This window comes from Lepidochelys kempii, chromosome 17, assembly GCF_965140285.1.
Source record: "Lepidochelys kempii isolate rLepKem1 chromosome 17, rLepKem1.hap1, whole genome shotgun sequence".
NCBI lineage: Eukaryota > Metazoa > Chordata > Testudines > Cheloniidae > Lepidochelys > Lepidochelys kempii.
Window position 1 is genome coordinate 2,161,784 of NC_136396.1, and position 25,838 is coordinate 2,187,621.

A 25,838-nucleotide genomic window follows, 5' to 3' on the forward strand; every position below is an offset into this window, starting at 1 on the left:
TTTCTGCAGCACCCACCACTGCAGAACGAAAGTGCCCTCGGGGGCAGTGACCCCAAAAGATGGGAAGCTGCTGCTCTCGAGCGGCTTTGGGCCTTGTGTTGTGCACCCCTGAATTTGCAGTAGCATAATGAGGCACTGGGTGCATGTCCATCCAGCGTAAGGGCTCAGAGGGGACCTGCATGCCCTTGGAATACTCCTGTCCAGCCTAGGTCTCGTTAGAAATGGATCAGCTGGTTCACCCCCCTGAACACAGTTGCGGAGAGCAACAGGCCCTGATTCAATGCTGCCCGCCTCTGAATGCTAGGGAGAGCGGAGGGACAAGGAAGGTAATTTTGTGTAATATATTAACCAAGGGCTTGGCCCTGCCAATGCTACTGAGACCAGGGCCATGGGCTCCGACAAGCTGCTCCCAGCACTGAACTGCAGCCCCAGGAGAGAGGCAAGTTCCATCTTTACAATCCCAGCATTTCCCCCCTTCACACTAGCTCTCAGGGCAGCGCCTTCCCTCCCCAGGTCACCGCCCTCACGCGTTCCCTCCGACTGGTAAAGGGAGAGGCTGATTTACAGCAGCAAGTGCCCCATTGCGGTTGCCCAGCAGGGAGCAGAGCATTAAAGGGCATAACCAGAGAGCCTTGTCAGCGCCACAGAGAGCCGGCAGCACACCCTGGGCCACTCCTCCAGATGGGCTGTGGCCAGCAGGCCCAGCATGGAACAGGCAGATTAGACACAGGCCTTGCAGTGGGGGAGGGGACTGTGACACAGCTGCCTGCCTTTGTCAGCACTACATTTTGTGCTTTCCTTTTGTCTTGGACGGGTGGGGCTGAGAAGGCCAGGAGCCGCCTGTCCAGCTGGAGGTGCAGCTCCTCCAGGGCTGGGGCTGGCCAGGAGAGCAGGGGCCCTGGGTACGATTCAGGGAGCTGGTTATGCCTGAATGGGAAGGGCACATACCTTGTGGCTGCACCCGGATTTCTCCGTCCATGGGTATCGGACGGGGTAACCCAAGCTTGCATCGTGTCTCCGTTCAGGCTAGCGGTGGGTTACAGTTTGTTTGTGGCAGATTGCTAGGGTGACCAGATGTCCCGATTTTATAGGGACAATCCCGATTTTTGGGTCTTTTTCTTATATAGGCTCCTATTACACCCCACCCACATCCCAATTTTTCACATTTGCTGTCTGGTCACCCTACAGATCGCACTGGGCAGGCAGCAGTTTGGCTGAAATCAGTGGCAGTCTCCCAGCTGAGCAGTAGCCGTGGCCCTTGGGTAAGGAATGGGGGTGGCTGTGCACCGTTGCAGCCCCTGTGTTTTGCCCCAGAGGGGGCTGCAGTTTAGCTCTCTGTGCTGGCTTCCCATAGCATACCGAGTCTCGGACCCGATCTTCAAGGTGCTGTGCGGCCTGGGCTTAGTGTATCTAGAAGGGCCTACGGCTCCGGGCTGGGCACAGAGACCCGTAACTCCAGCCCTCGGGCCCATGGAACTTTCTACCACCGGGGCAGAGCCCAGCTGGGCAGCAAACAGAGCGTCCTGCGGGGCCGGTCCCAGACCGCGGAACAACCCCCCAGGAACTCAGGGCCACCCCAAACCTCCCCAGGGGCCCTGCTCCCACAGGCCTTCTCTGACACAAACCCAGAGCAATGCGTATATTAAAAAAAACCTTCCAAAACAAACCACTCCGCTGTACACACAATCCTTCCCCTGGTGAGTGGATGAGAAAGCAAACCACACGTGAGAGATGGATTTCAGAGTAACAGCCATGTTAGTCTGTATTCGCAAAAAGAAAAGGAGTACTTGTGGCACCTTAGAGACTAACCAATTTATTTGAGCATGAGCTTTCGTGAGCTACAGCTCACTTCATTGGATGCATACCGTGGAAACTGCAGCAGACTTTATATATACACAGAGAATATGAAAAAATACCTCCTCCCACCCCACTGTCCAGCTGGTAATAGCTTATCTAAAGTGATCATCAGGTGGGCCATTTCCAGCACAAATCCAGGTTTTCTCACCCTCCACCCCCCCACACAAATTCACTCTCCTGCTGGTGATAGCCCATCCAAAGTGACAACTCTTTTTACACAATGTGCATGATAATAAAGTTGGGCCATTTCCTGCACAAATCCAGGTTCTCTCACCCCCTCACCCCCCTCCCAAAAACCACACACACAAACTCACTCTCCTGCTGGTAATAGCTCATCCAAAGTGACCATTCTCCCTACAATGTGCATAATTAAGGTGGGCCATTTCCAGCACAAATCCAGGTTTTCTCACATCCCCCCCACCCCCATACACACACAAACTCACTCTCCTGCTGCTAATACCTCATCCAAACTGACCACTCTCCAAGTTTAAATCCAAGTTAAACCAGAACATCTGGGGGGGGGGGGGGGGGGAGGAAAAAACAAGAGGAAATAGGCTACCTTGCATAATGACTTAGCCACTCCCAGTCTCTATTTAAGCCTAAATTAATAGTATCCAATTTGCAAATGAATTCCAATTCAGCAGTTTCTCGCTGGAGTCTGGATGTGAAGTTTTTTTGTTTTAAGATAGCGACCTTCATGTCTGTGATTGCGTGACCAGAGAGATTGAAGTGTTCTCCGACTGGTTTATGAATGTTATAATTCTTGACATCTGATTTGTGTCCATTTATTCTTTTACGTAGAGACTGTCCAGTTTGACCAATGTATATAGCAGAGGGGCATTGCTGGCACATGATGGCATATATCACATTGGTGGATGTGCAGGTATACGAGCCTCTGATAGTGTGGCTGATGTTATTAGGCCCTCTGATGGTGTCCCCTGAATAGATATGTGGGCACAATTGGCAACGGGCTTTGTTGCAAGGATAAGTTCCTGGGTTAGTGGTTCTGTTGTGTGGTATGTGGTTGTTGGTGAGTATTTGCTTCAGGTTGCGGGGCTGTCTGTAGGCAAGGACTGGCCTGTCTCCCAAGATTTGTGAGAGTGTTGGGTCATCCTTTAGGATAGGTTGTAGATCCTTAATAATGCGTTGGAGGGGTTTTAGTTGGGGGCTGAAGGTGACGGCTAGTGGCGTTCTGTTATTTTCTTTGTTAGGCCTGTCCTGTAGTAGGTGACTTCTGGGAACTCTTCTGGCTCTATCAATCTGTTTCTTTACTTCTGCAGGTGGGTATTGTAGTTGTAAGAAAGCTTGACAGAGATCTTGTAGGTGTTTGTCTCTGTCTGAGGGGTTGGAGCAAATGCGGTTGTATCGCAGAGCTTGGCTGTAGACGATGGATCGTGTGGTGTGGTCAGGGTGAAAGCTGGAGGCATGCAGGTAGGAATAGCGGTCAGTAGGTTTCTGGTATAGGGTGGTGTTTATGTGACCATTGTTTATTAGCACTGTAGTGTCCAGGAAGTGGATCTCTTGTGTGGACTGGACCAGGCTGAGGTTGGTGGTGGGATGGAAATAGTTGAAATCATGGTGGAATTCCTCAAGGGCTTCTTTTCCATGGGTCCAGATGATGAAGATGTCAGCAATATAGCGCAAGTAGAGTAGGGGCTTTAGGGGACGAGAGCTGAGGAAGCGTTGTTCTAAATCAGCCATAAAAATGTTGGCATACTGTGGGGCCATGCGGGTACCCATAGCAGTGCCGCTGATCTGAAGGTATACATTGTCCCCAAATGTGAAGTAGTTATGGGTAAGGACAAAGTCACAAAGTTCAGCCACCAGGTTAGCCGTGACATTATCGGGGATAGTGTTCCTGACGGCTTGTAGTCCATCTTTGTGTGGAATGTTGGTGTAGAGGGCTTCTACATCCATAGTGGCCAGGATGGTGTTATCAGGAAGATCACCGATGGATTGAAGTTTCCTCAGGAAGTCAGTGGTGTCTCGAAGGTAGCTGGGAGTGCTGGTAGCGTAGGGCCTGAGGAGGGAGTCTACATAGCCAGACAATCCTGCTGTCAGGGTGCCAATGCCTGAGATGATGGGGCGCCCAGGATTTCCAGGTTTATGGATCTTGGGCAGTAGATAGAATATCCCAGGTCGGGGTTCCAGGGGTGTGTCTGTGCGGATTTGATCTTGTGCTTTTTCAGGAAGTTTCTTGAGCAAATGCTGTAGTTGCTTTTGGTAACCCTCAGTGGGATCAGAGGGTAATGGCTTGTAGAAACTCGTGATGGAGAGCTGCCGAGCAGCCTCTTGTTCATATTCCGACCTATTCATGATGACAACAGCACCTCCTTTGTCAGCCTTTTTGATTATGATGTCAGAGTTGATTCTGAGGCTGTGGATGGCATTGTGTTCTGCACGGCTGAGGTTATGGGGCAAGTGATGCTGCTTTTCCACAATTTCAGCCCGTGCACGTCGGCGGAAGCACTCTATGTAGAAGTCCAGTCTGCTGTTTCGACCTTCAGGAGGAGTCCACCTAGAATCCCTCTTTCTGTAGTGTTGGTAGGGAGGTCTCTGTGGATTAGTATGTTGTTCAGAGGTATTTTGGAAATATTCCTTGAGTCGGAGACGTCGAAAATAGGATTCTAGGTCACCACAGAACTGTATCATGTTCGTGGGGGTGGAGGGGCAGAAGGAGAGGCCCCGAGATAGAACAGCTGCTTCTGCTGGGCTGAGAGTATAGTTGGATAGGTTAACAATATTGCTAGGTGGGTTGAGGGAACCATTGCTGTGGCCCCTTGTAGCATGTAGTAGTTTAGAAAGTTTAGTGTCCTTTTTCTTTTGTAGAGAAGCAAAGTGTGCGTTGTAAATGGCTTGTCTAGTTTTAGTAAAATCCAGCCACGAGGAAGCTTGTGTGGAAGGTTGGTTTTTTATGAGAGTATCCATTTTTGAGAGCTCATTCTTAATCTTTCCCTGTTTGCTGTAGAGGATGTTGATCAGGTGGTTCCGCAGTTTCTTTGAGAGCGTGTGGCACAAGCTGTCAGCATAGTCTGTGTGGTATGTAGATTGTAATGGATTTTTTACCTTCAGTCCTTTTGGTACGATGTCCATCTGTTTGCATTTGGAAAGGAAGATGATGTCTGTCTGTATCTGTACAAGTTTTTTCATGCAGTTGATAGATTTCCACTCCATTTCCACGTGAGAGATGCTAGCTGCATTGCTTAGTGCGCTGCTGGATGGTGTTCAGTGTAGGAGCAGGATTTTATATTTGTACTATAAGAATTAATATATGATTTGATCATCCTGCCAGCCACCCTTTTCGAATAGCAGAAAGGAATGACCCTCTGGAACTATGAGAGATTCTGTTTCCCATGCATCACAAATTAGGCCCTTCTAGGTTTTTTTAAGGTTTAGTTAGTAAGAGATAGGATCTTATACCGTGTCTATGTTAAGCATATTAGAGGGATGTTGAAGGCCTGGGCCCCACTGTGAATTGTTTTGGTTATAAGATGTAGTAAGTTTTAATTTACAATGTCTTTTCCCTTGATATAAAATACTGCTGTTTGTATTCTTAAAGGTCTCTGTGAAAGACTGTTTGTGTGAATGAGGAACGTATGCATCAGGAAAAGATAAGGTGTGAAGGTCATTGTTATAGCTCAAGGAAGAAGGAGTGAAGAAACTTAATGACATCAGAGAACTATCAACGGGCATCCATAAGGAAGGAAGGGCAGATTGACAACCCTGAGGTGGAGGTTGGCACCCCAAAGACAAGACAATTGATTAAATCGAAACCAGGACAGGATGACCTTCTCAGAGGTGTTTTGGAATGTTAACATCAAAAGATACACCAATTAAGGACTAACCGGTCACAAACTGACACAGCAAAATCCATAGACCTCAACAGAGAAAAAAAAAGATTGTAAGAACAGGGTGCTTGGCCATGGGACTTTGTGTTCATCTTGCCACACTCCAGGAGCTTCGGATCGCAAACGACAGAGCCCTGCTCCCCTGTGCAACCAATCTCACTGGCTGCTAGATTGATCCAGACTCTGGACTGGTAAGTCTAAACATCAGCTGGCAGGACTGTGTTCATGGGGGTGTGTGTGTGATTGAAAAGCATATGCTGACTGTTGAATTCTCAATAAATGCGGTGTGCTGCCTTCTCCCCTATAAAGATCCCGGGTGCTTCTTATAAGTATCACATCAGATACTATTGTGCTCAGGGGTAGGAGAACCTATAGAGACTAGAACAGAAGGGAATTCATTCTGTACTGCTAAAGGGTTTCTTCTTTTGGGGATCCCTAGGATCTAGAAAAGCCAGTTGCCCTGGGCTCCAGCTGGATCTGACAGCACGATCCTTATGTGAGTACCATGCAGCCTTCGGCAAACCCCAGCCCGCTCTGAGGTGTTTGTGATGGGCTGGATCACAGAAACCCCCCTGGGGCTGCCAACGGATGTGCTGAGACTACTTCTGCCCCTGCTTTCCCTGCCAGCCTGGGACTCCAGCACCCTCTCTGGCTGAGCCAGACACGCCCGTCTGCTCCAGCACAGACCCAGGGTCTGAACCTCGTGCCCCAAAGCTGCAGACTTAACTGAAAGCAGCTTACAGAAGTGTTCCTGTCTTTAACACTCAGAGGCCCAACTCCCAATGGGGTCCAAACCCCAAATAAATCCATTTTACCCTGTATAAAGCTTATATAGGGTAAACTCATAAATTGTTCGCCCTCTACAACACTGTTAGAGAGATATGCACAGCTGTTTGCTCCCTCAGGTATTAATACATACTTGGGTTAATTAATAAATAAAAACTTATTTTATTAAATACAGAAAGTAGGATTTAAGTGGTTCCAAGTAGTAACAGACAGAACACGTGAATTACCAAGCAAAATAAAACAAAACACGCAAGTCTAAGTCTAGTACAGTAATAAAAAGTGAATACAGATACAATCTCACCCTCAGAGATGTTTCAATAAGTTCCTTTCACAGACCAGACACCTTTCTAGTCTAGGCACAATCCTTTCCCCTGGTGCAGCCCTTGTTCCAGCTCAGGTGGTAGCTGGGGGATTTCTCATGATGGCTGCCTCCCCTTGTTCTGTTCCACCCACTTATATATCTTTTGCATAAGGTGCAAATCCTTTGTCCCTCTGGGTTCCCACCCCTCCCTCTCAGTGGAAAAGCACCAGGTTAAAGATGGATTCCAGGTCAGGTGACATGATCACATGTCATTGTAAGATTTCATTACCCACTTGCCAGCACACACGTATACAGGAAGGCTTACAAGTAAACAGAGCCATTGTCCTGGTTAATGGGAGTCATCAAGATTCCAAACCACCATGAATGGCCCACACTTTGCATAATTACAATAGGCCCTCAGAGTTATATTTTATATTTCTAGTTTCAGATACAAGAGTGATACATTCATACAAACAGGGTGACCACACTCAGCAGATTATAAGGTTTGTAATGATACCTTACAAGACACCTTTTGCATGAAGCATATTTAGTTACATTATATTAACACTCATCAGCATACTTTCATAAAATCATTTCGAGTGCAACATCACAGTGTTCTCCTCAGCTCCCACCACAGAACTTAGATCCGTCCCTGGGGAACCTGCCTTTGCAAGGGACTGGCTCCTCTCAGGCGGGGATATCGTGTCAGGCTTCAGCACAGGGGGAGGGGAGCTGAGCTTTCTAGGAGAAAGTCCCCCAGAGTCATGCACTAGCAGAGCCTCTTGCAGGAGCAGGGTCTGGAGAGCCGTCCGACAGGCCCTTTGGGGAGCCCTCGCAGACAGCACCCTTCCCCAGGCAGAAAAGGCAACTCTCTCACCTCTCGGAAGTGGGGAACGCTGTGGGGTGGCTGGGACACCCCACAGGCCATATTCTTCCAGACCGAGCTGGCACGACCCATGGTGAACTCAAATGGCCAGAAATTCAACCAAATGGTCAGCAAATTTACACAGGGTAAGGGCAAGCTGACAGCACAGGGTGTGGCTGCTTCTGGGGCTGTGCTGGCTTGGGGAGAGCATGGCAGGGCGGGCGGGGAATTCACAGGCTCAGCCTATGGGCTGTGGGGGTCCAGGGACAAGCGTGTGCCCTGTACCCGCCAGATGCTGCTCCAAAAGGTCCTGTGGCTGGGCACATGACTCCTGCAGGGGCATGGTGGAGGCAGTGACCTGAGTTCAGGCTGACCTAGGCACAGCTGTGTTGGTTTGGAGAACTGTAAATGGTGCAGCCCCAGCGTGGAGGTGGTTAGACTGGGAGACAGGGGTAGCTGATTCCTGCCCGTGTCCCTCGTAAACGTTATGGTGCCGTGGCAGCTCCCAGCCCGCCACACCGACCACCACTGCGTCTCTCGCCGGGTTGGCTGTCGCCTTTCCTGTCTGTTCCAGACCGTCGTCGTTCCCTGCTGTCTGTATGGTGCTGGTGCCCTGTCACGGCTCAGGCCCCATGGTGCTAGGTGCTGGACCAGCACAGAGCACAAGGACGGCCCCTTCCCCAAGCGTAAGGCAAGGGACAGCTGGTGGAGACTATGGATGGGCAGCAAGAGGAGCCACAAGGATCACAGGGAGATGCTCTAGGTCTGCTCCCCATTAACAGCCTCTCACTTTGGCTCCAAAGGCTAAATAAACCAGCGGCTCTAGGAGCACAGCCCAGCTTTACAGAGAGCATTTCATTTTCCTTCGTCCCCCGGCAGGGGCGCAGACTAGGCCCCCCTTGAGCTGCCCAGCCTGGGTCCCTCTGCAGCTCCTGGCACTGCAGGATCTGAGCACCTCACGGCTCGAGGCTGGAGAATCAGCCTCCCCTCCCACCCCTGTCCCAAATGAGACCATCAGGGAAAGCTTCCACTCTTCCCCCTGCCCCGCCCCACGCTCTCACTGTGTCTGGCTGGGGGAGCCTGGGTGGCTCTTGCAGGGGACAAGGCTCTGCAGCCAGCAGGGTCAGAGGCCACCTGGGCGCATGTGTCCGCTGGGAGGCCAGGGCACAACGGACCAGCTCATTTCTTGTCATTAGCGCTCCCTCCAGTGGCCGGACGCGGTATGGCAACGCCAGGGGGCCTGATTCTGCACTCACTTTATCCCCATTCCCAGGTTGCTGTCAGACAAACGTCACGGATATGAAAAGGGAGCCAGCAGCATGCTGCTGACTAGGTGTGTCACAGAGGACGTGTCCAAGGCTGCTGGCACATGTAGGCCACCCGAAGTTGCAGCTTAAAGAGCCAAATCCTGTGACTGTTATTACGGGAACCCATGTTGCTGGTTGAAATATGGGACAGAGGTGCTAGGAAAGGGACAGAATCTGCCACTGTTACTCACACTGAGTAGTGCTTTACTCCCCCAGGGTACTCGCAGAGTGAGGTGCTACTTACCATGAGTAGGGACGGCAGAGTCTGGCCTGAGATTACCTCAGTGCACACTGTGTGTATCTCAACTAGAGGAGAAGGTCTCCGGAGCAGGCGTAAATCCAGAGACTCGCTGGGCCTTCCATACTCTGAAAAGCATCTCTGAGCTCCAAAGCAGGGCAGCGATCTCACACAAGTATCTACGGCAGCAAGGAGGAGATTGTTCAGACAGGATGCTGACCAATTGGAACCGGTTCAGAAACGGGTTTATTGCTACAAGAAGGACTCAAGGTCTGGGAACTTGCTTCAGAGCAAGAGACTAAAAGACGTTCAGTTGATTTATCTCACCCAGGAGAAGGCTGAGAAGTAACTGGATCATGGGCTCTAAGGGCCTACCTGGGGAAGAGATTTTTGATTGGCGGCAGCTCTTTATTCTAGCAGCAAAAAGCAGAACAAGGTCGAATGGCTGGAAGCTGAAATTCAGACTGGAACGAATTAGAGCTAATTTTCAAGCAGGGAGGGGAATTAACCATTAACAACCCACCGCAGGTTCTGGGGGTTCTCGGTCACATGACATCCTTCAGTCCCGACCCAAGGAAGTTTGGAAGGAAATGCTGTAGCCCAAATGGAGGGTCTGTGCTCAATGCAAGAATCGCTGGGTGAAAGTCTCCTAGCATTAAAACTCACTGAGAGTGTGATTGTCTGTCGGGCACTTGGGGAAACGGGCATGTTCCTTATTGTTCTTGTTGAAGATTGTTTAAGACCAAGCAGCTCTGGGGTCAGTCGTTCATCAGCAGATTCCTCTCCCTCCTCACCTATTAGGGGCAGACTTTCTCCAGGTTAGTAATACTCAGTTTGTAAAAGCCTTTCTGAGCGCTAAATTGTGCCTTCAGACAAAGCCCTGAGCCCGGCAGGTGCCTCAGACAAGCCCCCTCCAGGAGAGCGGAACCACACCCCATGCAAGCTCAGCTGTGCCAGCTGGTGTTTTGGGGGTCAGAGCCCAGGCTCCACTTACTTCCCACTTCCCTGTTCCGGGGTAAGCAGGAAAGGTGCCCAGTATCCACTTGCCCCAGTGCACGATGTCGCCCACGTGTGGGCATGACGAATCCCCTGTGTGGGTTTGTGGCCCAAGTCACCATCGAGCCCTAGTCCTGTGACACTAGGAGTAATAACCCACTTTGAGGCTGGCTTCTTCCTACAAACCTTAATCGATTCTCCCTGTGCTGGGGTGCTTCCCTGCCCCTCCCGTCTCCCATCCCTGGTGGAGGGTTCGCAGCCCACAGCCCTTAGGGCAGGCGCTTGGCAATCACACTGCTGCTCAGCGTTCTCCTCCCCAGCGGTTCTGAGAGCTGCTCTGCCCTACCTGGGACTTCAAGCTGCCCCATTTCCCCTCCACACACCCAGAGCATGGAGCTGTCTCCTGTTGCATCAGAGCTTGCTGGATTTTGGGATCATAGAATATCAGGGTTGGAAGCAGGGGTGAAAGTAAGTTAGAGAACTTACCGGTACACTGGAGTCCTGAGCCAGGGGTGTGGCCTCAACCGGAAGAGGCAGGGCCTTAAATTCCCAGGCCCTTTAAATCAAGATTTAAAGGGCCAGGGCTCCAGCTGCGCGAGTGGCGGCTGGGAGCCCGGGGCTGTTTAAATCACCCCTGAGCTACCAGCTGCAGAGGCGGGTGGGAGCCCCGGGGGTGATTTAAAGGGCCCAGGGCTCCAGCTGCTGCTACCGCAGCAGAGCCCCGAGCCCTTTAAATCACTGAGGAGCTGTGGGGGCTCCCGGCTGCCACCGCTACCCCAGGGCTCTGGGCTCCGGCAGAGCTTTACTGGGGCTTCGCTGCTACTTCGCTGCTACTTTTACTGCTACTGGGGCTTCGCTGTGGTAGCAGCTGCCGGAGCCCCGAGCCTTTTAAATTCCCGCCTGAGCCCTGCTGCCCGAGCCCTGGGGTAGCGGCGGCAGGGCTCTGGCGGGGATTTAAAGGGCCCTGGCGAGGGGGGTAGCAGCGGCTGGAGCTCTGGGGCCCTTTAAATCCCCGCCTCAGCCCCGCTGCTGCTACCCCAGGGCTTTAAATTGCCCTCTTGGAAAGCCGGTCCTGGTACGGCACACTGGCTCTTACCGGTACGCCGTACCGGGGCGTACCGGCTTACTTTCATCTCTGGTTGGAAGGGACCTCAGGAGGTCATCTAGTCCAACCATGCTCAAAGCAGGACCAATCCCCAGCTAAATCATCCCAGCCAGGGCTTTGACAAGCCTGACCTTAAAAACTTCTAAGGAAGGAGATTCCACCACTTCCCTAGGTAACGCATTCCAGTGTTTCACCACCCTCCTAGTGAAAAAGTTTTTCCTAATATCCAACCTAAACCATCCCCACTACAACTTGAGACCATTTCTCCTTGTTCTGTCTTCAGCTACCACTGAGAACAGTCTAGAGCCATCCTCTTTGGAACCCCCTTTCAGGTAGTTGAAAGCAGCTATCAAATCCCCCCTCATTCTTCTCTTCCGCTGACTAAACAATCCCAGCTCCCTCAGCCTCTCCTCATAAGTCACATGTTCCAGTCCCCTAATGATTTTTGTTGCCCTCTGCTGGACGTTTTCCAATTTTTCCACATCCTTCTTGTAGTGTGGGGCCCAAAACTGGACACAGTACTCCAGATGAGGCCCTCACCAATGTCGAATAGAGGGGAACGGTCACGTCCCTCGATCTGCTGGCAATGCCCCTACTTATACATCCCAAAATGCCATTGGCCTTCTTGGCAACAAGGGCACATGGTTGACTCATATCCAGCTTCTCGTCCACTGTCACCCCTAGGTCCTTTTCTGCAGAACTGCTGCCGAGCCACTTGGTCCCTAGTCTGTAGCGGTGCATGGGATTCTCCCGTCCTAAGTGCAGGACTCTGCACTTGTCCTTGTTGAACCTCATCAGATTTCTTTTGGCCCAATCCTCTAATTTGTCTAGGGCCCTCTGTATCCTATCCCTACCCTCCAGCGTATCTACCACTCCTCCCAGTTTAGTGTCATCTGCAAACTTGCTGAGGGTGCAGTCCACGCCATCCTCCAGATCATTAATGAAGATATTGAACAAAACCGGCCTCAGGACCGATCCTTGGGGCACTCCACTTGATACCGGCTGCCAACTAGACATGGAGCCATTGATCACTACCCGTTGAGCCCGACAATCTAGCCAACTTTCTATCCACCTTATCGTCCATTCATCCAGCCCATACTTCTTTAACTTACTGGCAAGAATACTGTGGGAGATCCCCTGTCCCGCAATGTGCTGCATCCGAGACATTCATTCCTGGCCCTAGGAGTGGGGTCAGCAGCACCAGGGTCCCTTGGGGGAGCGCTCTAGGGGCTCAGCCCCTGCAGGGGAGACACTGCAGGGGGAGGTCTGAGGGGCAGATACTACACTGGGGGTTGAGGAGAGGTGAGAGTTTGAGGGCAGCCCAGGGTCAGCTCCAGGATTTTTGCTGCCCCAAGCTCCAAGAGCGCAGCTGCCCAAGCAAAATAAAAAGGGTGACCGGACGCCGCCCCTGGAATTGTGCCACCCCAAGCATGTGCTTGCTTGGCTGGTGCCTAGAGCCGGTCCTGGGGCAGACACCCTGGGAGGACATTTAGAGGGGTAGAGGCAGACACTATGGGGGAGGGTTGGGGCATTGGGGGCACCCCAGGGGGAGTCTCTCATTGAAAAGATAGCTGTATGCTCCCCCCGCCCCAGGAACATTCCTGCTAGGTGAGGGCCCCTCCCTCAGCCCAGAGCCCCCTGGCAACGGCAGCTCAGAGAGCCAGGGCCCCTATGTGCCCCTTGGCAGGGGCAGGGGAGGAAGTCCAGCCTCCAGAGCCCTGCTAGGACAATAGCCAGGCCCAGGTGGAGCTGACGGGGCGCTTTTGTTTGTCCCTCTCACTGCTTAGAGCCAAACAAAAGGGGCAGTCAGACGTCACAGCGGCCGCATTGTGCCGCAGGGAGCAAAGCGCTGAGCCGGCAGCTTGCCGTGACCTCGCTTGTTTGGAGAGCACTGCAGGGCGAGAAGGCCCCAGGCCCCGGCAGCCTCACAGCAAACACGGGCCTGGCCTGGCATGTCCCGGCACAGGGCCCTGGCCACAAGGAGCCCAGCCCGTCCAGCCAGGGGAAAGAAGGAGCCTGCCAACCCAGGGGACTCGTGGCCTGCAGGGCTCAGCAGTGGCTGGGCCTGGGTTGAAACACACTCACACCAGGCCACTTGGGATGAGCCCAGGGCAGGGATGGGACAGAGAGAGGTCCGGTTACTATGGTTACCAAAGAGCACTGGGACAGGCAGGATTGGGGCCATGGAGCGTGGGGCCACCAGTCCAGGCTGGAACCAGGCTGCTGGTAGACGCTTTCTGCAGGACTCAGAGCTAGCAGGGGAGTATTTAACAGCGGTGCCCTGGCTCCCAGGCACAGAGCAGGGCCTTGCTATGCAAACCCCCCGCACACACACAAGAGACAGCCCCTGCCCAGAGAGCTCACAGGCTGGGGCTCTGCTAAGACACAGCAGGTCTCCTGCAGCCCACAAATGCCCCCCGAGCTGCTCTGCAAATCGCCAAGAGAAGGGGTCTCCTCCGGCACATGCCGAACCATCTGCCCAGCTTGGATTTTAGCTCAGAGGCTCTGGTTACCCTCCCCAGAGGGGAAGCAGGGCTCTGTGAAGCTCGAAGCCTGTACCGTCCACACCAGAAGTTGGTCCCTCACCCACCTTGTCTCCACCAGGACAAGGGTAATTCTGGGAGCCTGCACCCTTCCGCCCCCCCCGGTGAGCTGAAGGTCAGGTGCTGGCCCAGAGCCTGGCTGCAGGTTCTATTCCTCCCCCCGACTCAGCACCACCCTGAGCAGCTTGGCATTCGCCTGCAGAGATCCTGGGAGGCCCCCGGTGCTGCAGGATGTTACACACCCTGGAGAGACCCCTCTGCTCAGCACCAGCGGCGGTGAGCCGATGGCCCTGGAAAGCTGGGCTGGGGAACTAGCAAGCAGGGCCCTGGCGTGTGGCCTGACGCTCCCACTGCACCAGGCCTGCGCTCAATGGTATGGACCTGGGGTGATGAACTTCGTTGTCTCTGCCAGCATCCAGCAGCTGCCTCTGTCTTGGAGCCCTCAGCTGGAGCCATTCCCAAGCTGCTCTCAGACAGCAAACCCCCAGGGAGCCCCGGCTGCCCACTGGGAGGGAGGTTAACACAGAAATCAAAACCCAGGTAACGTTCAGCTCTGATGCCTTCACCTGCTTTGGGGCTCCTAGAGAGGAAGGACAGCTGAACGGTCAGGGTGCTGACCTGAGGCTTGGGAGACCAGTCTTCAGTTCCTGGTTTTGCCACTGAATCCTGCGTGACCTTGGGCCAGTCACTTAGCCTCTCTGGGCTTCAGTTCCCCATCTGAACCATGGGAATAATTCCCCTCATGGGGTAATCTGCAGGATAGATCCACTAAAGATGGTGAGGCTCCCAGACACTAGGGTGATGGGGGCTGTCTGAGTACTAATATAAATTAAGAGGGGTCCTCCCTCAGGGTCACTCAGCCCACACCCTCGATCTTCTCTGCCCAGAGAGCTGCTCCCTTTCGTTTACCTGCATGTCGGGTAACAAGCCCTCTGGCTTGGCCAGGCAGCAGGACTCACCCCTTTCCCAGCAGCTGCTAGCAGGCTGGGGTGCTTCAGGCTGGTTATCATCCCCCCTTCACTCTTGGTCTCTTCTTTCTTCCCTTGTTGGGGAAAATCTTTGTTCCATTCCACGAGGCTCATCTCTGAAACCAGTCAAACCCTGGCCTGAAAAAGGAAATGCCAAGAACCTTTCTGAGCAACCATGGGGGGTGTCCCTAGTTGGGGCAGGGAGAGAGCGGCCAGAGACAAAACCCCAAGCTTGTCTCATGAGAGAATGATGCTGCCAGGCTGGAAAGTACCAGAGCAACGAAGCTGTTGAGTCATTTGTGACCAAGATTAGCCATGCAAACAGCCGACCGTGGATCAGACCATGGGGCTGAGCTGCTGGAATCTCTGAGGATCAGCAGAAAGGATCAGAGAAAGCATAGTGCTGACTGCTCTACAAATGCTGGCCCGGGGCCCCGGCCAGCCGGGTGCTATATAACCAGAGGGGCTGGAACAGGCAGATAGTACATGGAGGAAGCAGCAGTGCAAGCTGAGCTAGGTGAGTCCTGGGGCTGAATTTTCGACTTTTCCTATCACCTCCTCCATTCTCTCTGCTCTTCCAAGAGACAGGCAGACACAGCCTCCTTCCTGCCTGCTGACAGGTGCTGAAACGAGACGGCCAGGAGTTAGCCCTTTGCAAAGACAGATTCATACACCACAGCTCTCAACTTGGGCCTATCAACCCATGGCCAAGTGTCTCCGGTCACACACATGGAGTGACAGCCAGAGACACTGACAAGGTAGTTCGGGAGGTTTCAGGTTAACACCCCGCCCAGGAGCTTGGGAATCGGCCTCCTCCTTCACGCGCTCTCCCATTTTCAGTAGAAATGATTTCCTCACCGCAGCTAGCTGTTGAGGGGCAAAGTAGCCAAGTCTCTAGAGGGTGCGTGGACGGGGCGGGGAATACGTGTCTGGAGGATGCAGCAGAGCATAGCTGGAGATAGAGGTGATGTCTCGGTTATACCTGGGCTGCATGGCCTGGAGATGAGTGGTCACTCGTAATGTTTAATGTCTATAGCGTGGTAACGCTCCCACGCCCCGACTGGGGCTGGGGTTGAGGCCTCATTGCACTAGGTGCTGTGCAAACACTTAGGAAGATGTGCTCCGTAGCCCAGAGATCTTCACCCACCCAGACACGGAATACTCCCACTCCCACCCACATACCCAGACACAGAATACTCCCACTCACACCCAGACACAGAATACTCCCACTCCCACCCAGACACGGAATACCCAGACACAGAATACTCCCACTCACACCCAGACACGGAATACCCCCACTCACACCCACATACCCAGACACAGAATACTCCCACTCCCACCCAGACACGGAATACCCAGACACAGAATACTCCCACTCACACCCAGACACAGAATACTCCCACTCCCACCCAGACACGGAATACCCAGACACAGAATACCCCCACTCACACCCACATACCCAGACACAGAATACTCCCACTCCCACCCAGACACGGAATACCCCCACTCACACCCACATACCCAGACACAGAATACTCCCACTCCCACCCAGACACGGAATACCCAGACACAGAATACTCCCACTCACACCCACATACCCAGACACAGAATACTCCCACTCCCACCCAGACACGGAATACCCAGACACAGAATACTCCCACTCCCACCCAGACACGGAATACCCCCACTCACACCCACATACCCAGACACGGAATACCCCCACTCAGGTTGAGAACAGCGCTGCCCCCCCCGGTCTCTGCTGGGATCGTGCGGAGTGCATGGGGCCAGTAGTGAATGGAGGGGTGACCCAGTGAATGAGGGGACGGTGGGCACCAGCGAGCGTGTGCAGAAAAGCTTTTCCAAAGGAGCCTGCTTGGCTCTGTGCCAGAGTCACTCTGACGCAAGTTGTGCTTTTCCCTCCTTTTCCAGGCACCAGCCCCACAGCGAAGATGGCTCAGACGAACCCTCTGCCTGGCCCCACGGGCCCGTGGAAGGTACGTCCCAGCTGTCCCGCGCGTTAGGACTTGTAGCATGGAGGGCCTCGAGGCCCCTGCTGAGTGTGCACTGCCCGCACATTAGATGTGACCCCCAGGGAAGGGAAATGACTGGGCCAAGGTGACCCATCAGTGGCAGAGCCCAGGTCTCCTGCCCCCTGCCGGATCACACCGAGTGCACCCCTGGTTGCGCAGAAGTCAGGGGCAGGAGTTCCTGCTGGTGCGAATGCTCACTGGCCCAGTTTCGGAAGTCGCTTGCTGGGCAGGTGCGGGCCAGTCAAGCGCAGCAGCCCCATGGTGGGAGTGCGAAGGTGGAGGGGAGCAAGCGTGGCTGGAGCCAAGGCAGCTGAGGTCTGATGGAGCTGCCACCAAAAGGGTGAGCTAGCGTATTTGCAGCATTCTGGCAAGCCGGGGAGCAGCTCTGTCCTGCTGGGCGGGAGAGCGAGAAGGAAAAAGAGAAAAAGGTGTGTAAATCTGGGGGGTGGACAAAGAAGCTGCTGCCGGGGGGAGGTGATGATCCTGTGAAACAGGCCAGGGCACCAGGAAAGTCCCTGCTCTTCCTTTCTCCACCTAATCCTCTTTGCACTGGAGACTTTGGAGTGGAACTAGTGTGAGTTCTAAGTGCAGCCTAAGACTGTCTACTCTGCAGCCTACTCTCAGCGCATCTCTGTGCACTCAGCAGGGCTGTGATCGCTTCCAGACCCCTCCCGGGGATGCCCCAGCCGAGTCCAGAGCTCATTGCCGGAGACAAGCAGCTGTGTGGTTCAGGAGTGGGCGCCGTAGGTGAGGGTGAGAAAGAACGTGTCCACGGCTGGGCTGATCTCTCATGCACCTGAGTGCTGCAAGGCCCAGCTGCGTGTTAGAGCCCCATAGCTGGAACAACAGGGGCGCTATGGGTCAGCCCCGAGGAGTGCAGATGCAGCCCCGAGGCATTAACCTTAACTCTTGTTCAAGGAGCACCCAGTTCACCTGGACTGTTAATGTGCACAGCCCCCCACCCCCGCTTCAGTGACACTCATGTGGGGACGACTTCCTTTCAGCTCACAGCCTACGACCAAGAAAACTTCCAGGGAAAGAAGATGGAGTTCACCTCGGCCTGCCCCACTGTCACTGAGTGCGGCTTCGAGAACCTCCGCTCCCTAAAGGTGGAATGTGGCGCGTAAGTACAAGGCTCCCGCCAGGCTTTGGGGGGCTGGCAGGCGAGGACCGAGCACGGATGGGCCGGGTTGTCATCTCACCTCAGAAGTAGTTTGGCCGTTCTGCTAAAACACAGGGGCTACGAGCCAGGTGGCTCCCGGGCTCCACCTACCCAGCTGGGGGTAAAGCAAGTGTCCCATTTCGGGTCCTGTAGTGCCCGACTGTGCCCAATGGGGGAGGGAGCAAAGCCCAGATGGCACCAACACAGAAATGTAGGTCATTAAAGTGAACAGCGGGACAATCTCACCCGTGGCAGGCTTGTTTCTGGAGAAAGGAGTTGACGGGGGGCTGGCGAGGGGCAGGGAGGAACGGCGTCAGATTTTGCACAGTTGAGCCTGTCTTTGTGCTGGAAGCCTTAGGTCCTTCATATACAAGCAGCAGCTCCACCCCCACCACGAGCATCCAGAACAAATCCTAGGCCACAGCTACCAGCCTGCTGGCAAACCCTTGCCAGCCTCCGTGACAGCCTTAGCCAGTCGCAGGCCTTGTCTACATGGGAAAGTCACAACCCTGGGCTGAGATGGGGGTTAAGCCCATGACTTCAGTTTAAGAGCGGATCTGAAGCTGCAGCCAGGGTCTGCACTCTGGTCACCTACGACACACCAAGTCAACGGCTAGAGCGTGGGTTAGTGCGATTCAGCGTAATCCCGTTCCCAGTCAGCTTGAGCTAACCCCGAGAGCCCCAGCTCGTGCCCACCCAGGGCTCTGCACCAGACGAACCGCATCACTTTGAAATTGCTTAACCCAGTGCAGCTTCCTTATGAAACCAGGCCTGCCAGCCTCAAGGCAGCCGCCTGTGGAGAGCGGAGGGCCCTGCCCAAAGGCATCTCCCCTTCCCAGCATCCCCAGAGACAGCGTGACCCCATTTGCACCAGAGCCCCGTCCAGCTCTGCGTCTAGTGCGCCAAATGGAACCTCCCAGCTTAGCGAGCCCTGCACTAAACCGTTCTCTCAACCCAGGAGAGCCAGTCTACCCCAGACCCGCCTGCAGAGCGACTGTTGGCCTGGAGCCCTTGACTGCTTTGGATCCCAGCAGTCAATGACACCGGCTCGGCCCGGTGGCTGCCATACAGGAGAGCTGAGCCCAGGCACCAGGATGCGCTGGCCACATGCTCTGCCTGGTAGCAGCATGCCTGCAATACAACCAGCTAGGTAAGCAGCAGCGGACTCTGAAGAGACCCCTGCCTGATTGCTTTGCCCAGAAAGTTGGGTCCACAAGACGGGTGCACAGCAGAAAAAAGTGGAGAGACTCAGGGCTCCAGGAGCGAGAGGCACCCCTCTCCACAACCAAAATGGGGAATCCTCTGCACAGCAGAGGGACAATTTCTCTGCCACTTCCAGCCCATTAATGCCGAGCAGTGAGAACCCCGCTGCAGTTAGCAGTGTCAGCCTCTCTCTCCTGCTTCCCCACCCCTAACGGGATTAAGGCAAAAGGCACGAGCTAGCCAGGCAGCAGCAACCAGCTCCCTCCTCCAGTGGGCCATTCACCAGGATGCCAACGCAGCATAGGGCCACAGCTAGTGCCACTCAGCCCTCCAACCACGCTGTGTGCTCGGGCGAGCTTGTTTTCCCTCAAACACTCCCTGTGCCCAACAAGCCGCCTCGAAAACCTGTGTCCAGCTGAGGTGGGGATCAGCCACGTTAGAGATTCTAATACACAGAGGACAGGAGGGGACTGCGGCAGCCCGCCCCTGGGCAACCTGACAATGCACCAAGGTTCCCCATCCCACCTGGCATGCGAGTCACTCGCTCTCCTAGGCAGATAGGTGCAGGGACGCAGCGGGGTTGGGGTTGTCTTAGAGGCTCAGACTCTCAGCCTTCCCTAGTCGCATCCAGGCTGCCTCCCGGCTGCTTTGCGGGCCCTCTGGTGGGCAGCATGGGTACCGGCCCCACACAGAGACTCGCCAGGTGTTGTGTCCTGTGGACACAAGAGACAACCGGGGAAGCATCTCTCAAAGCGGGGCTGTGGTGGAGAAGAGAGGCAGGCGTGAGTGGCTGGGAGAACCGGGGCGGGGGTGGCGTGGTTCCGACGTTAGGAATTGTGCCCGTGGCTGCCATTGGGGCAAGGGGGGAAATTAGCACAATGACAGTGCTGCAAGAGAGCGAAACCCGAGCAGCAGAGGAGCTGAGCCAACATCTTGTGTGTTAGTCCCCTATAACTCCGATGCCTAACAAACACGCTAGAGCAGGGCGCCTCTCTGGAAGATCAAACCTCCTCCAGCCCTTTGGTGGAGGGTTCGCTACAGGCAGTGGAGACCCTTGGGACTCCTCCAGCAACACCTGGGAGCAGCAGTACGTGACAGCCCCCGTATTTCCGCAGTGAAAAACCAGCTGGAGAAAATCTCCCTTTCAAGCTCTTGTAGAGAAGCAAAGGAGGGTGGAGCTGTCCGAGCCCTGTGCAGGTCACCTGTAACCCAGGGAAAGTGGGAACTCTACCTGGAGCATCCCGTGCTCTAGGAGTCCATTCCCTGGAGCCTCCCCCTGCTCTGTCTTGGGTAACGCTGCAGCCTGCGTGAAGACGACACGCAGGGATGTGTAATGAGTCTGGGCAACAGCCACTTAGCAGAGGGCAGGCCCTAGCAGCTGAGCTAGCCCAGCAGCTGTGAGGGCCCTTAGCATGAGCTCACCCCGCTCAGTACCATACAGCCTCCCGCGCAGGTGACGGTGGCTATTGGAGCAGGGCCTGTCCTAACACTAGGGTGCCATGCGTGCTCCATTCCCCTCAGGCACCCAGGCCAGGAGAAGCAACAGCTTCAGCCAGGCAGACCCCTGGATTGTGGAGAGGGGATAGGGCCACGCCTGGCCTCATCTCTCTTCTGGCAGCGAGGGAGCCCACAGGGATTTTCTGTGCCCCTTCTCCCTGAGTGACAGACGATGGTGCAGCTGGCCAGGGCAGGCCTGCCTGCTTCCCCCCCTGCTTGGGTCTGGGGCACCGATTCCAGCCCCGGAGCTGCACCAGGAGGACCGATGGAGCTGTGCTCTGTCATTGCAGCTGGATCGGTTATGAGCACACCAGCTTCTGTGGGCAGCAGTTTATCTTGGAAAGGGGAGAATACCCACGGTGGGATGCCTGGAGTGGGAGCAACGCCTATCACACCGAGCGCCTGATGTCCTTCCGCCCCATCTGCTGTGCTGTAAGTGAGATTCCCCGGCCTCTTCACCCCGTCGCGTTTCCCAGCAGCCTGCTGCCTTCCTGCGAAGCAGAGTTATGACTCCTCCACAAAGGTGCCTCTTGGGCTCAGAGGGCAGGGCAGGGCTCATGTCTTTTTTGGAATGAAGTAGCCTAAAACTTTTACCAGCTTTTGCTGCTGCAAATCAGCCTGACAGTTGCCTACTCTTCCCTGTGATGGATGCTGCTGGGAGGCCTGGCCTGGAAGCCGGGAGAGTCACTGATTGCTCACTCACTCTCCAGCTGCTGTTAGTAAATACAGCCACTCTGATTAAAAACTCGTCAGTCACTCCAGCTAGGTAGAACGGTAGGACTGGAAGAGACTCGAGAGGTCATTTAGTCCAGTCCTGCACTCAAGGCAGGACGAAGTATTATCTAGGCCATCCCTGACAGGCATTTGTCTAACCTGCTCTTAAAAATCTCCCATGATGGAGATTCCACAACCTCCCTAGGCAATTTATTCGTGTTTAACCACCCTGACAGTTAGCAAATTTTTCCTAATGTCCAACCTAAACCTCCCTTGCTGCAATTTAAGCCTGTTGCTTCTTGTCCTGTCCTCAGAGGTTAAGAAGAAGAATTTTTCTCCCTCCTCCTTGTAACAACCATTTATGTACTTGAAAACTGTTCTCATGTCCCCTCTCAGTCTTTTCTCCAGACTAAACAAACTCCATTTTTTCAATCTTCCCTCATAGATCAAGTTTTCTAGACCTTTAATCATTTTTGGTGCTCTCCTCTGGACTGTCTCCAATTTGTCCACATCCTTCCTGAAATGTGGCACCCAGAACTGGGCACAATACTCCAGTTGAGGCCTAATCAGTGCCGAGTAGAGTGGAAGAATTACTTCTCGTGTCTTGCTTACAACACTCCTGCTAATACATCCCAGAATCACATTTGCTTTTTTTGCGACAGCGTTACACTGTTGACTCATATTTAGCTTGTGATCCACTATGACCCCCAGATCCCTTTCCGCAGGACTCCTTCCTAGGCCGTCATTTCCCATTTTGTAAGTGTTCCACTGATTGTTCCCTCCTAAGCGGGGTACTTTGCATTTGTCCTTATTGAATTTCATCCTCTTTACTTCAGACCATTTCTCCAGTCTGTCCAGATCATTTTGAATTCGAATCCTGTCCTCTAAAGCACTTGCAGCCCCTCCCAGCTTGGTATCGTCCGCAACCATTCAAAGTGTCCTCTGTACGCCACGTACAACACATGGAAGTGCCGTTCTGGATGAGCCCACGGGCCCAGCTCTCAGGAGCGCATGCAGCCCCACCGCTGTCAGTGCCAAGATGACGACGGGCTGTAAGCTTAGGGTAAAGCAAGGAGGCTCAATTGAACAGTTCTCCTGGCTGCTCTCCACCGTTGGCGTGATTGCGCAGCATGGCTAGGCCTTAGGGGCAAGCAAGGCACCTCTGAGGGGATTTTTGGATGCACTCAGGATTAGCTGGGTCGTTTTTGTAGAATTGTAAGGCAAGCTACAGCTAGAGGCTGCTAAAAGTCTGATGTGATTGGAAAGGGAAGTGCAGAAACATTGGCTGTCCATCATTGCAGTATCCTAGCCCCTGAACAATAGGGCAGGGGACGTAGATGGCTGCACCTCCCTTCCTTTAGTGCAACGTTTTCGTACCTTCTGCTTCAGACATGGATCTCTTACCCTGGTTCATAGATGTGAGACAGCCGGTCAATGGGGGTCAGATCCCAGAGCAAGTCCTTGGAGCAAGGGGCCCATCACTAGGAGCTGCGTCCGTTTCCCCCCACACAATCTGTTTGAAAGATGCTACTGGCTTCCCTCTCATGTCTGCTCTATTCCTGTCGCCCAGAATCACAAGGAGTCCAAGATGACCGTCTTTGAGAAGGAGAACTTCATGGGACGCCAGTGGGAAGTATCGGATGACTACCCCTCCCTGCAGGCCATGGGCTGGGGAAACAATGAAGTGGGCTCCATGAAAGTACAGTGTGGCACGTAAGTGAGACACGCAGGCTTAGCACACCAGAGGTGTGAGAGCAGGAGGCTGGCTGTAGAACCCAGTGCACATCTCTAGCAGTGGGTGACGATTCCCAGTTGCAGCAGGGCCGCCCACAGGGAGAGGCCTGAGAAAAGCCCTGACCCGCTGAGGGAGTGCACAGCTCCACCCTTGGCACACCTGCAGGAGATGTTCTGACCAGAGCGTGGGTACAGTACTGGGTTAGGTACACCCCGTTTTTCTGCCAGTGCAGCACATCTGCATTAGGGGCTTACTTCAGTTTAACTCCATCAACTTGCAAATTTCCTCAATGGAGGCAGGGCCAAGGCTATCCAAGTACGGGTCATCTCCATTGTGGAAACGGAACATGCAGAATTCATCCTACAGACCACAATGGATACGGGGCACAATGCAGTTTTACCCTTTCCTTAGTCCATCTGTGGCACGGCTCAAGCACATCAGTACCTCAGCATGTGGGCATGGGCAGCCCAGGGCTTTCAGGTGAAGACCGCTCTACTTGGGCTAGGGCTCAGAGGAAGCCTTAAAAACTGCAGCTCTAGCAGGAATTCTGCAGCAGCCAGAGGGCAGGTCGCACTCCAGGAAAGTGTCACAGCCTGCAGTCCCGTTGGACATAGCAGCACATGGGTTCACATCTGAGCACGGTGACAAACTCATGTTTGTTTGCAAAAGGCTTTTACCCACAATAAAGCTGGGAAACTAACTCCAGTTTGACAAGAAAAGAGCACTTTCTTCTTTAGTGCCATGTAGGGTCTTTCCCTCTCCCCATTTTCTCGGAGCAGTTTAGAGGCAGATGGCCTGGCTCTATTTCTTTCTGGGTTTGGGTGGGCAATTCACCAAGACACACCTAGGACAGTTCTAGATTTGTAGGCATGGGGATTTCTCCCCTTTCCAAGTCCAACAGCTTTCTGACTCTTCTGTTTGTTCCAGCTGGGTTTGCTACCAGTATCCTGGTTACCGTGGCTACCAGTACATTTTGGAGAGCGACCATCATGGTGGAGATTACAAGCACTGGAGAGAGTGGGGCTCACATGCCCAGACCTTCCAGGTCCAGTCTATTCGGCGTGTTCAGCAGTAGATATTTGTGTTCGCAGGCTCTCCTCTTTAAAGAGCGTCTTTGCCAGATTTCTAAAGCACACTGATCCCTATGGTGCTAGCACTTCCCCTTACAAAACAGACAGATTCCTTCCTTGTACTGTGACTGCTGTTGAGACATCGTTTCTTCATGGTACTAATTGCTGCAATTACCAATAAATGTCACTGAAAGAAAATGCTACCAGGGTGTTTGGATTCTGTCACTCCAGTGTTCAGAACAAAGGGTACTGAAACTTGCATTAGTTCGTCTCAAATTCACATCACAACTAGTCAAGACATTGGGCCCAATTCTCCTTCCTTCCAATGATTTTACACATAGGTAAGTCCATTGACTTTCAGTGGAGTGTCTTGAGATTTACACCACCGAGTTCAGAATTAGAAGACACAGTCTTCTCACACAAGCACACTACTACAGCCATTAGTCTGTCAGCAGGCCAGTTGTCAGCACAACTGGCTCCTTGCAAAACCAACTCCATATAGGTTTATGGCGGACAAGGGCTGCAGTGAAACTGGAGACAACATTGCTACATCACACTTGGATTTTTACTATCGGCAGAAGCCTTCTGTGTTCAAACCACGTGGAGCAGATATGGTCTCCTGGCCACTGACCTGCAGATGGGAGGTTCGCCCCATTATTAGTGGTTCTCTCAGATGGGCAGATCCACTCATTGCTGCCCTACAGCTATACAGGTTCAACTTTTTTCTCCGCCCCTCCCCTGAAGTGATAGACTCCAGAGCTCTGTCCTCCTTCCCTTGCACTCCAAAAAGCACAGCACCCACAGTAAGTCAGGGGGAGCTGGGCCCACCTGCCTCTTCAACCTCTTACCAGTGCTGCATTAGTTGACCATCAGGCATTACTGACCAGCACGGCCCCCTAGCTCAGGACCAGCACTGCACATCAGGGGGACGTGTTCCCAGTGGGATGCTGCAGGGATTGGCTCTTAGCCCTACACTATTTAGCATTTTATCAAGGACCATGAAGAAAACTTGACACAAAAATTAGGGGAGTGGTACATACTGAAGAGGACAGGTCATTACCAGAGAGCGATCTGGATCACTTTGTAAACTGGGCACAAGCACAGAGAGTGTGTTTTAATACAGCTAAACGTGCACATCTAGGAACAAAGAAGGCAGGCCATACTTCCAGGATGGGGGACTCGATCCTGGGAAGCAGACGCTGTTGTGGTAGACAATCAGCTGAGTATAACCTCCCAAGTGTGATGCTGTGGCCGAAAGAGCTAATGTGATCCTTGGACGCATAAATGGGGAAATTGCAAGTAAGACTAGAGAAGTTATTTTACCTCTGGCACAGATGCAGCCACTACTGGGATACTTTGCCCAGTTCTGGTGTCCACCATGCAAGAAGGATGGTGATAAATTGGAGAGGATTCAGAGAGGAGCCATGAGCATGATTAAAAGGATTAGAAAACATGCCTTTGAACAAGACTCAAAGAGCTCAAGCTATTTAACTTAAAGAGAAGATTTGGGGGTGACTTGATCAGTCTGTAAGTACTGATATGGGGAACAAATATTTGACAGTGGGCTCTGCAAGCTAGCAAAGAAAGGTATAACACGATCCAAAGGCTGGAAG

The 25,838-nt window shown here is 53.4% G+C and overlaps 2 protein-coding genes across 4 annotated transcripts in view; one reads left to right on the top strand and one right to left on the bottom strand.

Annotated features, from left to right (window-relative positions):
• The window catches only part of MYO18A (myosin XVIIIA), a 168,716-nt gene extending 159,350 nt beyond the window's left edge, over positions 1 to 9,366 (bottom strand). The window contains exon 1 of one of the 2 annotated variants that reach the window (XM_073315968.2): positions 9,209 to 9,366. In XM_073315968.2, coding sequence (XP_073172069.1) covers positions 9,209 to 9,211 — 3 coding nt within the window. In that variant the 5' untranslated portion in view covers positions 9,212 to 9,366. The remainder of the gene's footprint in view (positions 1 to 9,208) is intronic. The other variant, XM_073315969.2, reaches the window with a different exon arrangement.
• On the top strand, positions 361 to 24,414 carry CRYBA1 (crystallin beta A1). 2 transcript variants are annotated; one of them, XM_073315985.1, is made up of 7 exons: positions 361 to 439; positions 5,417 to 5,896; positions 16,744 to 16,808; positions 17,849 to 17,967; positions 20,997 to 21,138; positions 22,991 to 23,133; positions 24,083 to 24,414. In XM_073315985.1, the coding sequence occupies exons 3-7, from the start codon at positions 16,764 to 16,766 to the stop codon at positions 24,228 to 24,230; spliced, it is 597 nt and encodes a 198-aa protein (XP_073172086.1). In that variant the 5' UTR covers positions 361 to 439; positions 5,417 to 5,896; positions 16,744 to 16,763; the 3' UTR covers positions 24,231 to 24,414. The 2 variants fall into 2 exon arrangements, with proteins under 2 accessions (XP_073172086.1, XP_073172087.1); XM_073315986.1 differs by lacking the exon at positions 361 to 439 and adding an exon at positions 1,193 to 1,262.
• Positions 24,415 to 25,838: the final 1,424 nt, after the last annotated feature.

Coding starts and splice junctions, on each gene's coding strand:
- CRYBA1 (XM_073315985.1), top strand. CDS start 16,764: ATGGCTCAGACGAACCCTCTGCCTGGCCCCACGGGCCCGTGGAAG. Junction 16,809..17,848: donor GCCCCACGGGCCCGTGGAAG/GTACGTCCCAGC, acceptor ACTTCCTTTCAG/CTCACAGCCTACGACCAAGA. Junction 21,139..22,990: donor TCCGCCCCATCTGCTGTGCT/GTAAGTGAGATT, acceptor CCTGTCGCCCAG/AATCACAAGGAGTCCAAGAT.